Source organism: Anguilla rostrata, chromosome 1 (assembly GCF_018555375.3).
Source record: "Anguilla rostrata isolate EN2019 chromosome 1, ASM1855537v3, whole genome shotgun sequence".
Lineage (NCBI taxonomy): Eukaryota > Metazoa > Chordata > Actinopteri > Anguilliformes > Anguillidae > Anguilla > Anguilla rostrata.
Window position 1 is genome coordinate 80,842,098 of NC_057933.1, and position 12,366 is coordinate 80,854,463.

Consider the following 12,366-nt stretch of genomic DNA (forward strand, 5'->3'; position numbering starts at 1 on the left):
TAGACCCCTGTTTCTCAGCCTTGGTCTTGGGAACCCACAGTGCCTGTTGGTTTTTCTTCTAGCCACTACACACAAGCTTATACTGTAATGGGCTGGTAATTATTCTTAATTAGATACTTAATTGCACTTAATTAGACTTTTTTTTCCTATTGTCTATTAAAGGACAACTTCACCTTTTAAAGCTACGGTATACCAGAAATAGCAATGTATGCCCTAAAAAAATTAATGTCCCATATTCACATCCCAGGAATTTAAATTGGTCAGACCAAGATATGCTTTCATGTACTGCGCCATGTGTGCTATTTGACAAATAATTCCAGCTGAATGAGGTTCCATTTTTCTTTGATTCACTTACAGACAGACAGGTGAAATCAGCTGGGGTCCAGTTTGTTGAGAGCAGAGGTGGGTAACCCGGCTTCAAAGAGTAAAAAGACTGACCACATATTTGCTCCACCAACATGAACTAAACCAGCCGATCACAATAATTAGTTCTCCTACCATGCTGAAGAGTTATGCTAATTAGAATCAGCTGGTTTAGTGCATGGTGATGGAGCAAATACATGGTCAGTCTTTTTTACTCTTTGAAGCCGGGTTACCCAAAACCTGAAAATATCCGTTGAAAACAAATGGAGCTTGTTGTCCGCGAACGGCGAAAAGTCAAACCTGCATTGTGTACATTTAACCACACAGTTATGGTTAAGTTGAACACATTTTCATCAAACTTTATTGATAAAAACTTTACTTTTGCTTTCACAACAAACCTGCGTTCACAGTGGGTCTACAGTCCCAGGATTGTAAAACACTGACATAGACTAAACAATGTGAAGTATTTCAATTTATTGGTGGTCATGCATGTTCAGAACCACTTGAAAAGTATTTAAGTGCTAAAAATTGAGGTTCTAGGCGAGGGAAGGGAAAGAGATATCTCTTTTTATATACTCTGTTGTATTTTCTGTAATTTTCTGAAAAGATTATGTTTGGGTGGGCATTGATGTAGCATGTGTTTGAATAAGAACTATTGAATATATTACAACCTTCTGTCTCTGTATGATTTCTCTGATGGACTGTGATTTCTGTCAACATGTATCAAATAAATGTCTTGAAAAAATAGATAATGAAGATTTTCAGGGTCGATTACAATGTGTGCAGCAGCAGTTTGAACTGCGAAAGCTATCTGAATCTGGAAGTAAGGATTAGCTTTTCCCATTGTGAGGCAGTTCTGCTAAGCACCCAGCAATTGACCATAAAAGTTCATTTATAATTGATTACTTCTGATTTGGTTAACAACATACTGTATATCTGCATTGTATTAGCTAAAATAATTATACATCCATCTATAATAATAATAATAATAATAATAATAATAATAATAATAATAATAATAATAATAATAATAATAATAATAAGTTAATATTGTACAATGTTTTTGTATGATTTTATTATTTTTGTACTGTTTAAGAGTGTTATATTGACTGTTGTGCAGTAGCTCCTCATTTGTCCATTCTCCTTTTGATGTTACTCTGCTGAATGTTTGTGTTTTGGAAATTAATGCTACTTTATGTATTCTAATTTAACTGTAAATGCAGACTGTTACTGTTTTATGAAGTCGAAGTAGCTTGATCATCAGAGCAGCAATTGTAAGACACATTCTACATTTTTGGCATGTTTGTGTCTCACACATTTTCTGTGAAAGTTAAAAAAAAAATATTCACAGCTTCACGTTCCGAGCATGATTCAGGAAAGGCCACATATGAGAAGTTCCTCTTTTGTGTGCATTTATACTTGTGCTCTGCAGGCTGAGGGTCAGTGTGCAGTGGAGACAGACTGGGTATTCTTCTGTTCTACAGTAAGTACATTTCTACCACTTGGCTCAAGCAAACTACAGATTAATCAGGTTGCCACTTTTATTGAAATTCAATTAAAAAGAACTGTACTGAAGTTGATTTATTCTGTCTATAATGGAAACACATTAAGTTCATTTTTCTAAAGAGACATTGTGGTTGTCGGTGATTTTCTATTTTGCCTAAAGGTAGAGAAATTACAGATTGAGTGTAAACATTGTATTCCTCAAATATTATCGTATATTGTGATAAACTGAATCTCATACAGGCATTTTAAAGTGTGTGTCAAAATAGACATTATACGCACTGAAAGGACACCGCAATATGAATTAGCCTTTTGACTTTTCGCCATTTTAATCCGGTCATTTTGCCGTGTGGACTGAAATTGAAAGTAATTTATGCTTGGTCACATTTGAGTTGGCAATTACATAACACAAATACAATTCTTAACAAATAGCAATCTTGTAAATATATGCACATACAGTATAATGTATTGATAAATTCAATGCCATTTAAAGCTATGGACTATGTATGAATGATGTTTAACAATGAAACATCATTCTTAACAGTGACAGTTGGCTAGGGTTGGGTAACAGTGTTTGTGCACTACCAGGAAGTAACACGTGCAAACAGCTTCAGTATAAGGGCAATACTGGAAACACGCTTTTGTAGTTTGAAGAGGTCTGATGCTTTGGCCCTATAGGTATGAGTTTTCACATGTTCATGATTTTATCGTTTATGAAAGTATCTTAAAAAAGATTTAAAAGTATCACAAGCAATTAACCAATTGAATTATATGGAATTGGAACCACTCCAGCCAAATTATAATCCAGGATACATGCTAAAATATTCATTTTTTCATTTTAAAATGAAATATTCAGAGGAGGGCAAATGATTAGTCTCCCAAGCCTTATTTATATATCGATAAATGCTTTTTGCTTTAAAAGTAAAATTAAACTTCACAAACATTCATGAACTCAACATGACTAAAACAGAGTTTTAAGATTGTGTTCATTTTCCATTTCATTGTGTTGTACATGTATGGTCTATTTATCTTTATTAAAGATTACTGATTCAAAAAAAAAAATTAAGAAAACGATCCTTATTCTTATAATTTTCTTGTTCTTTAGTTTCATACTCAACAAAACCCATTGCCCATTGTGAAGATGTCATGCCTTTAAGGAAAAGAAGGAAAGATATTTGAAAATATATTTTTTTTTTGTGTGCGTTTGGAGAAAGTCTTAGAAACTCAGAGGAGTGTTGACATGTCCAGTGTGTAAGGGCTGAATGACTGTGGCCGTGTTGTCTTCTTTCCTTGAGCTCATGAGTTCCTTTCTTTGGCTCTGTCAGGACACTCAGTCACAACACATAACAGCCCATTTCATGTGGTTTCATTGATTTCTAGGATATATATTGGGCCAGGTGGTGCTGGACTACAAGCAACAGAAGACGGGAACCAATTCCTCAACAAATGTAATTGTTTTATTGAAATTTGCATTCTAAACTCTTCTGCAGTCTTTTTTCCATCAATTATGTTCTGTTTTGAGCATCAAGGCGGATTAAAGATTTATGTTTATGGCAAGATGTGTGATTCATGGCACTCTGTAGGGCAGCCTACAATACATACAAATGATTAATTAAAAAAATAAAAGGGTGTCAGTGCTGTTTTCTAACTTCAGTTCCTCTGCTCCTCAGAGTCATGATTGAAGCAGAGAGGTTCATCCTCATTGGCTGCCTGCTGCAAGGTGGGTCATTAAAGGGGTGGGGTCTAACTCTATACTGGAAAGATGTACAGCGATCCAAAGGGATGACTGTAGATTATTATGGTATAAAAACATGATTTTTATATATAAATTTGTGGAGAATGGATGTGCTTTATATTAATTATAATTGCAGCTTTCAGTCAGTAAAACGTTTATTGTATTAAATATGAATAAAACATTCGCACAGCAAAGTCTCGTGAGGTCTGTAAAGCTGCTGTTGTGTGTGTATAAAGCTGACCCAAATCCCCATATAACTGCTGTATTTACTGATATGTGCTGTGTGTGTTTTAGGAGCCCTTGGGAGAAAGTTTGAAGTCTGGATGCCTCAGAGTATAGAAGCTCTGAGTGGATCCTGTGTGCTGATTCCCTGCAGATTTGATATAAAATCTGAATTTGACAGAGATCTGACAGCTAAGGCTAAAGGACTATGGAAAAAAAGTAGCATTAACGGTGAAATCGTGTTCGATTCCAGCAGAACTGAGAACGAAATTAAAGGAACATTAACTGGAAAACTGAAGGAGAGGAACTGCACCACAATCCTGGATCGCTTCCCTCCATCTTACAGTGATTATTTCTTCAGATTGGAATCCTTAAATAAACTCAAGTATGATTATACTCCAGCTGTCAAAATTAATGCAAAAGGTACTGCATTTGCTGTTATGCCTTTTTCACTGTGTGCCATTGTGTTGATTCTATACATTTAAAATTATTGTCCTCTATGAGAAATACACGTTGGATGTAAAATAAAGAATGAAAATGATTTGTCTTTAGATTTCACATTTAAATGCTGTTAGTTAGATGCTGTTGATGTGCTGATTAGTGTGTGTTCTGAATTCTGTGTGTCTCTCCAATCCGGAGACAGACAGTAACCCATCCTCATATCTCCATGCCTCCTAGACTCTCCACCCAAACCCAAGATAACCACAGAGAGGCTGGAGGTGATGGAGGGGACCTCTGTGAGTTTGAGCTGCTCTGCTGCAGCCCCCTGTCCCGAACTCCCCCCAAATCTGACATGGACCCCCAGGCTGAGTGACAGTGTGGATCAACTGCAAGAGAATGAGGATCGAACCAAATCTGTGTCTTCTGTTCTGACCTTCACTGCTTCCCACCTCCACCATGGGCAGAAGATCACCTGCAGGGCACTTTACACACTGCAACAAGGAGACACTCAGAAGACATCTGAGGCCAGTCTGACTCTCAGAGTTCTGTGTAAGAGAGCTGGATTTGAAAGTATTATTCTTAGCTTTTTTAAATCATTGATAATAATAATAATAATAATAATAATAATAATAATAATAATTGCTTTGAGCATTGTTCATGGTCAGTATGCTGTGCAGAATTATCACCATGATTGAATAATGACAATAAATACAATGATAAAAATAAAAATCATAAACAAGCAAATGTAAATTACCTGATGTTGTGCTCATCCGTTATAGCAGCGGAGGACAATCCTTTCTGAACAATTCTGGTGTGGGTGCAGGTTTTTGTTTTATGCCAGCACTAATATATCTGATTCAAGACCTTGATTATTTCAATAATTAAATCAGGTGTTGTAATGCTGGGATAAAACTAAAACACAACTGACATTTTCAGATAAGATTGGACACCCCTATTTTAAAGCACGCAACTGTTACACATCATCAGATTGTGTATAACTCCTCACAAACTAAGAAAATAAGTTTTGTATTTTTGTATCACTTAGATCCTCCTAAGAACACCTCAGTGTCAATCAGTCCCTCTGGATCAGTGTTGGCGGGCAGCTCTGTGACTCTGACCTGCAGCAGTAATGCCAACCCAGCAGTGCAGAACTACACCTGGTATAAAGTGAATGGGACAGAGATGAACACTGTAGGAACTGGACAAAATATCACCTTCACTGTGACTGAGTCCAGTGGCAGCGAACAGTACTACTGTGAAGCACAGAATGAACATGGCAAGGACAACTCAGCAAATGTCCAACTAAACGTGATATGTATGTTCAGTGCATCTATTATATAATTGTATAAATCATATTATTGTTATATGTGTGCAGCTGTGCTGTTTGTAACTGTGGATCCTGTGTTCAGACATGCTTCAGATATCTGGCTCTGGGAGCTGCAGCAGAACTGAAGCAGAGATCAGCTGCTCCTGTGAGAGCCGTGGGAATCCCTCTCCCAGCATGGAGTGGCGTGTGTCTGGACTGCGGGTCACTAACTCTACTGACAGAGTCATCAGGGAGGAGCAGCTGGGGAACACAGGCCTGAGGAGCTCCCTCACCATGCGCCAATCACAGGGAGACACGCCCACTCTCCTCTGCATCAGCACCAACACTCTCGGCTCCACCAGCCTCCAGCTCCACCTCCCGTCTCCACAGCAACGCTGGGGTATTTACATATATGGATTTTTATAATTGTGTACTTTTACTGTATGCCATAAAGCCTACACAACATTGTTATAAACATGATGTAACACCTGTTATTACTATTTACAACAGCTCATTAAAGACTTGCTAACTATTTACTTTTTACTCTACCCTTACTAATCCTGTGGAGGTGCGTTGTTTATTTTTTATGGTTTGCCAGGCAGTAGGTTTCCAATTCTGTGTAAGATATGTTTCTACTTTTTTCTATCCTGCCTTCCAAGGTGGAGATTTTTCAAAACTCCGGTTTCTCTGTCTTCGTGTGGACAAGAAAAACGGAGCTTTATGACAACGCTGACGTCATGACGTCAACTCGCGCATCAGTTACCATGGCAATTGGTGTATTGCGCATGCGGCAATCGTTTTAGCGTTCTCCTGTGGACGGAGATATTTTTTAAAACGCCGGTCGTGTGGATAGTTTCTTTTTTTTTAACGGAGGGGGAAAAAACTATGTTTTAAGAAAAATCGGTATACGTGTGGTCAGGGCCTAAAATGTGGGGAATATTTTTACATTTTACTGTTCATAAACACTCTCACTGTTGGATTTCTGTAAACAAGAGAAGTCTGTTAATGTCTTTCAATATATTTTTAGGCATGAATTAAGTTCTACATCATGACTGTTTTTTTTTCAGGAGTACAATACAGTTATCTGCTGTTATATGTTATCATAGCAGGACTGATTTGTCTGAATGTATTGACAATTGGATTCAGTATCTTCAAAATGAAAAGGTGAGTATATCATTTCAATTTGATCTTTTATTTATTAAATGTTGACAAAATGTACCTTTGTCATAATAGTTTTAAAACAAATTATAAGTTTTTACTGTACCTCGTTTTAGCAGATTTTTCAACTGAAAACAAATTTGCAATCAGAACCTGAAGAATCAAAGTGGATGAGAATGCAAGTGTTGCCAGTCATTGAAATTATATAGTAGTATAGAGTATTATAGAGAGTATTATAGTTACAAAAAGGCATTTATTCTTTCAGTAAAATCTCACTAAAATTAAAACCATCCCTTACAGTATATGACTGAGGTCTGCAGAGGCATATTGTATGAGCAGAGGCAATAACACATTCTCTCTCTACTCTGATTTTCATGTCTCCAGTTTGTCTAGAACACTGAAGGTGAGTCTCACCATCCTTTCCTCCTCTTCCTCTTCTGAAACACTCTGTCTGCAGCTCAGCCTGATTTCACCTCTATTTTACATTCACACCATCTGTGTGTCTTTTCCTTTAAAGGGAGGGAGGGACGGGGACACATATGCCAGTCTGCAGCTCCCCAACATCAGCCCTGAATATGACGTGCTGCAGGTGAGCAAGTGTGACACAGAGAAATACACACCAGGGGGCGCCACTACGCTGGTTAATCACATTTCTGAAACATATGCAGATTCTCTCAGTATCAGAGACGTGTGTAGTAAAGACAGGATCAGATCTGTGTTTGCTTTTAATCAGTCAGTTCAAATAGAGGTGAGAACCTCCCAGACTCAGCTGAAGGACTGAAATGCTCTATGGCCGTGGTTCTCAACTGGTGGGTCGCGACCCAAAAATGGGTCGTGGGGTCATTTTGAGTGGGTCGCAGATGTGTGCAAAAAAAAAAAAAATTGAGGGAAAAAGTATTCAGAATTTCTGATGTGGCGCTTTTATTTTGAAGGACATACGTTTCCCATGACGCAGCACGCGTGCAGTAGCGTTTTCTGCCAGTGTTGTTATGACAGTAACATTCGAGCATTTGTAAACATGAGGGACAAAAGAGACATTGAGGACAAAAGAGAGGGACCAAAACCTCAAGTGTGTTGTGAGCAGCGAAGTGCTGGCACATGAAAGCATGAAGCCATCAAAAATGAAACGCCATTTAGAAACGAAACACTCCGCTCATAAAGACAAACCTGTCGAGTACTTTCAAAGATGACTTCAGGAGCTGAGGGCATTGCAAAAGTGCCTAACGTCTTCATGTTTGAAGCAAGAGCAGGCACTCCGTGCATCTTACCACGTAGCTCACCGTATTGCAAAGTCCAAGAAGCCCCACACCATTGCAGAAGACCTTATCTTACCTGCAGCCGTTGACATGGTCAGAGAGGTGCTGGATCAATCTGCTGCGGATAAACGGAAGACCATACCACTGTCGAATGATTCCATAAGTAGGCGGATTGAAGAAATGTCCGATGACATCAAACAACAGACCACAGCTTGCATCAAGGCAAGTGCTCACTATGCATTACAGATGGACGAATCCACAGACATCGCTAACCATGCGATTTTACTTGTTTATGTGAGGCATGTATGGGAAGGGGACTTGCAGGAGCAATTTCTCTGCACTAGAGATCTTCCCACCACTACAACTGCAGAGGACATTTTCAGTACTGTGGATTTGTACTTGGGTTCGGTGGGCCTAAGCTGGCATATGTGCGTTGTCAGGAGCAAAAAGCATCCCCAGTTATCCCATTAGTTCCCCCAAACTTAGGTCTGTTATGTCAGCCTTATGATGAAGGGTTCAAGTAAAGTGCTACTGAATATTCTTCATAATACAGTGCTGTTCAGCATCCCCTGATAGGGTAATCTCTGCTACAGTTAAATTTAGATTCTTGAAACTTGATAAGTATCACCAGTTTAAACTTGTTTAAAAAGCATATATGCCTGTAATTCAAGATAAGTCTGCCTTTTTATTATGGGTTTTTAGCCTTAGTTGCGCGTTTATTGTTTATTTCATGTTTTTAACAGTGCATGAAGGCATTGTGTATTACTGCACTATTTTTTTGTGAAATAAATTAGAGTGGTTCAAAAATTTCAGAAATTTGGGTCACGACTTAATGACGAAGGAAAAATGTGGGTCCTGAGGCTAGACCAGTTGAGAACCACTGCTCTATGGAATCACATTGGATTGGATACAGTTGACACTCGTACTTAACTCTGACTGATGCTATTTTTTCCACAAAATGGAAGCTGGCAAACTCAGAATAAATATGGCAAGGATTCTCAAAAGAATTTTTACAAAATTGAAGAAGTTTTTGATTAATATTATTGCTGTTTACTGATATTTATTTTTATAATTGGAAGAAAACTTTCACATTTTCTTCATGATATGATCATAAGCCCTGCCTGCTCCCTCCACTGACGGAATGATTTCAAGTGCCAAAGTGTGGCTCTGATCAAGATATGGAGGTTTAAATAACCAAACATTGTGTGTGTGCGTGTGTTTGTGCATGCATGTGCACGCATGTGTGTGTGTGTGTGTGTGTGTGTGTTGTGTGCTGTGTGTGTGTGTGTTGTGTTTGTGTGTTGCGTCGTGTGTTTGTGACCGTGTGTTGCAGGTGTGCTGTGTGTGTGTGTGTGTTTGTGTGTGTGTCTGTGTGTAGGTAAAAAACAAGCATCAGGAAGACCCTGGGACTTCACAAGAAGAGAACAATTACTACCAGAACCCTGGAGATGGAAATTGAGACCAACTGCAGCTCATTAAAAATGTGATCATGTTGTGTTTTCTGAAAAGCTATTGTTTAAAGAAAACAACTGAATGCAGTGTCACTTTTATTTTGTATGTTCAAGAGGGATTTTCTTCAGATTTATCTTTTTTATTTGATATTTATCCTGGCAGAAATTTTTTGTTTTATCCATTCTGATTTTTAATCATCTTTACAGAATATTTTTTGTTCATTGTCCATTTCCGACATCTTCACTGAATTCACTCATTTCTGAGAAATAGAAATTCATTTTCCATCCCAATGAATTTTCAACAATTGCTGTTGTGGGACAGATTGACAGTAAATTTTAAGTAAACCAAATGTTTTTTTTTTATTCTTTATTCTTTAAACTCAAAAATGGAAGAAAAAAAATGATGGACTCTATACTATATATTATACAGTATAATATACACTATTGCATGGATATTTTAAACCTGAATTTTGATGTTTCTCAATTTAATGGGTTGACGGTGTGTATGAAGGAAGTATTAAACCATCGACCACTGTGTTTGATAGAGCAGTTTGAAAACATTTCCTTCCTGCTCCTCTGTTTTTGACCAGTGCTTCTTAGCCCTGGTCCAGGGGACCCACTGTGTATGCTGGTTTTTGTTCCAACCATAGAAACATGCTCTGTATTGTCATGAGCTGGTCGTTGTTCTTAATTAGGAACTAATTGCTCTTAAGTAGAATTTTTACATCTATTGAAGGACAATTGTGTCAGGCTGAGCAGGGGAATGGACCCAAACGCAGAGTCAAAAAACACTCAAAATCCAAAGGGTAAACACAAAACCGAGGAAGTTACTTTTAATAAATACAAAAACAACAAAACAACAAAAACAAAGCCGCGCAAAGCAAGTCAAAAATGGACAAAGTTCTTAACTCGCAAAAACAGAAAATGCAGAAATTCAAAAACAATGCAAAAACAGAGCATGGGCAGGGAGGAAAACACTCAGGGCAAAACACTGAGTCACAAGTACACGAAGGAGCACAAACCGAAACACAATCCAAAACGCACACAAAAAAGGATCCAGCACCTGAGTCATTACATTACATTACATTACAGGCATTTGGCAGACGCTCTTATCCAGAGCGACGTACAACAAAGTGTATAACCACAACCAGGAACAAGTATGACGAAAAACCCTAGAGAGAAGTACCGGTCCATGGAAGAAGGGAACTTAAAAAGACACGACACTGACGAGACACAGGAGGGCACAATGACAATCAGGCCACAGAGAGGGAAGGGAAAACGAGACAACCCAAAAACAATAATAGAATAATTGAAAACAATAATACAATTAAACGGGGTAAAAGGACAGAACTAAAAACTGAATTGCCGCCATCAGGCGGCCAAAAAAGGTAAACACAGGCAAACCACAGAACCATGACAATTATGTTTTTTTGTTATTATATCTATAAGCTTAATTAAGTTTTGTCAGTGAATGTACTGATTTGCATGGATCCAGGGTCAATTGTTCTCTGATCAGATACTGAGAGGCAATTATGCTTTCAGTAAAAATGACTAAAATTAAAACCATCCCTTACAGTATATGACTGAGGTCTGCAGAGACATATTGTATGAGCAGAGGCAATAACACATTCTCTCTCTACTCTGATTTTCACGTTTCCAGGTTGTCTAGAAGACTGAAGGTGAGTCTCACCATCCTTTCCTCCTCTTCCTCTTCTGAAACACTCTGTCTGCAGCTCAGCCTGATTTCACCTCTATTTTACATTCACACCATCTGTGTGTCTTTTCCTTTAAAGGGAGGGAGGGACGGGGACACATATGCCAGTCTGCAGCTTTCCAACATCAGCCCTGAATATGACGTGCTGCAGGTGAGCAAGTGTGACACAGAGATATACACCAGGGGGCGCCACTAGGCTGAAGTGAAGAGAGGCGATTAAAAATTTGCATCTCGTCGGAGGATATGTGGCTTCACTGTTAATAATCAAAGAATGCATACATAATTGGACATTTTTTTTAAATTTACAACTTCATACAGAGTTAATTTTGTAATAAAAAAGGGGTCTGTCTTTCCACATTTTCCTCTTGGTATGAACACTGCCCTGAGACTATGTCATTTCATGCACTATGGTGTTGCTTTAAATAAGCATGAACCTGTGTGTGTGTGTGTGTGTGTGTGTACGTATAGGTAAAGTATCAGAAAGACACTGTGACTTCACAAGAAGAGGACAATGACTACCAGAACCTTTGAAATGGAAATTTCTGTGTCTCATTAAAAATATAAGCACGTTGTGTTTCCTTAAAACCTGTTGTCTGAAGAAAATATCCACTGAATGTGGAGGGTCACCTTTCTGTATTTGTCCACATGGCATTTTTATGTGATGAGATGTTCATTTTGTTTCTTGGAGAAAAGAACTTTGATGCATCTTTATTTTTCATCCTCTTTACACAATCATTTTTGCTCACTGTACTTTACTGACCCTGTCCCTGTTTTGATTTAATGACTGTTGTGCACCTTTGAATTTCACATACATTAGGCAGTTATGGAGAACACAAAAATGTTTCATTCTATTCCTCAAATGGAATATAAAAAAGGAAAAATAAATTAGAAAAAAAAAAAAACATGCAGACCCATGTGTACAGTTGCATGGTAATTGTAAACCTCACTTTTGCTGTTTCTTATTTCGACGTGAGGACCGTCTGTGTGAAGGACGTATTTCAACCATGAACCACAGTGCATGATAGAGCAGTTTTAAAACATGTTGCTTCCTATTTTAGACCCCTGTTTCTCAGCCTTGGTCTTGGGAACCCACGGTGCCTGTTGGTTTTTCTTCTAGCCACTACACACAAGCTTATACTGTAATGGGACTTAAATTAGACTTTTTTTTCCTATTGTCTATTAAAGGACAACTTCACCTTTTAAAGCTACAGTATATC

At 38.1% G+C, this 12,366-nt stretch overlaps 2 protein-coding genes and 2 long non-coding RNA genes across 4 annotated transcripts in view; 3 read left to right on the plus strand and 1 right to left on the minus strand.

Annotated features, from left to right (window-relative positions):
• LOC135237324 (myelin-associated glycoprotein-like) overlaps nucleotides 1–12,366 on the plus strand; it is a 35,452-nt gene that overhangs the window by 9,460 nt on the left and 13,626 nt on the right. Inside the window, exons 6-8 of the mRNA XM_064304388.1 lie at nucleotides 6,641–6,734; nucleotides 11,096–11,114; nucleotides 11,229–11,300. Coding sequence (XP_064160458.1) covers nucleotides 6,641–6,734; nucleotides 11,096–11,114; nucleotides 11,229–11,300 — 185 coding nt within the window. The remainder of the gene's footprint in view (nucleotides 1–6,640; nucleotides 6,735–11,095; nucleotides 11,115–11,228; nucleotides 11,301–12,366) is intronic.
• Nucleotides 1,650–5,996, plus strand: LOC135239150 (sialoadhesin-like). The gene is made up of 7 exons (XM_064307625.1): nucleotides 1,650–1,846; nucleotides 3,247–3,314; nucleotides 3,537–3,586; nucleotides 3,896–4,246; nucleotides 4,502–4,813; nucleotides 5,310–5,579; nucleotides 5,674–5,996. Exons 1-7 carry the CDS (start codon nucleotides 1,730–1,732, stop codon nucleotides 5,994–5,996), a joined length of 1,491 nt encoding a protein of 496 aa, XP_064163695.1. The 5' UTR covers nucleotides 1,650–1,729.
• LOC135237411 (uncharacterized) lies at nucleotides 6,759–9,977 on the plus strand. Its single transcript, XR_010324818.1, has 3 exons — nucleotides 6,759–7,131; nucleotides 7,246–7,317; nucleotides 9,363–9,977. It is a non-coding gene; the product is annotated as an uncharacterized LOC135237411 (long non-coding RNA).
• Nucleotides 10,243–10,718, minus strand: LOC135237451 (uncharacterized). The gene is made up of 2 exons (XR_010324830.1): nucleotides 10,622–10,718; nucleotides 10,243–10,498 (listed from the first exon to the last, which is right to left on the minus strand). It is a non-coding gene; the product is annotated as an uncharacterized LOC135237451 (long non-coding RNA).

Bases quoted from the DNA above. Each gene is read 5' to 3' on its own strand.
- LOC135239150 (XM_064307625.1), top strand. From the start codon at position 1,730: ATGATTCAGGAAAGGCCACATATGAGAAGTTCCTCTTTTGTGTGCATT. The intron at 3,315-3,536 runs GTAATTGTTTTA...TCTGCTCCTCAG, and splicing joins GAACCAATTCCTCAACAAAT to AGTCATGATTGAAGCAGAGA. The intron at 3,587-3,895 runs GTGGGTCATTAA...TGTGTGTTTTAG, and splicing joins CATTGGCTGCCTGCTGCAAG to GAGCCCTTGGGAGAAAGTTT.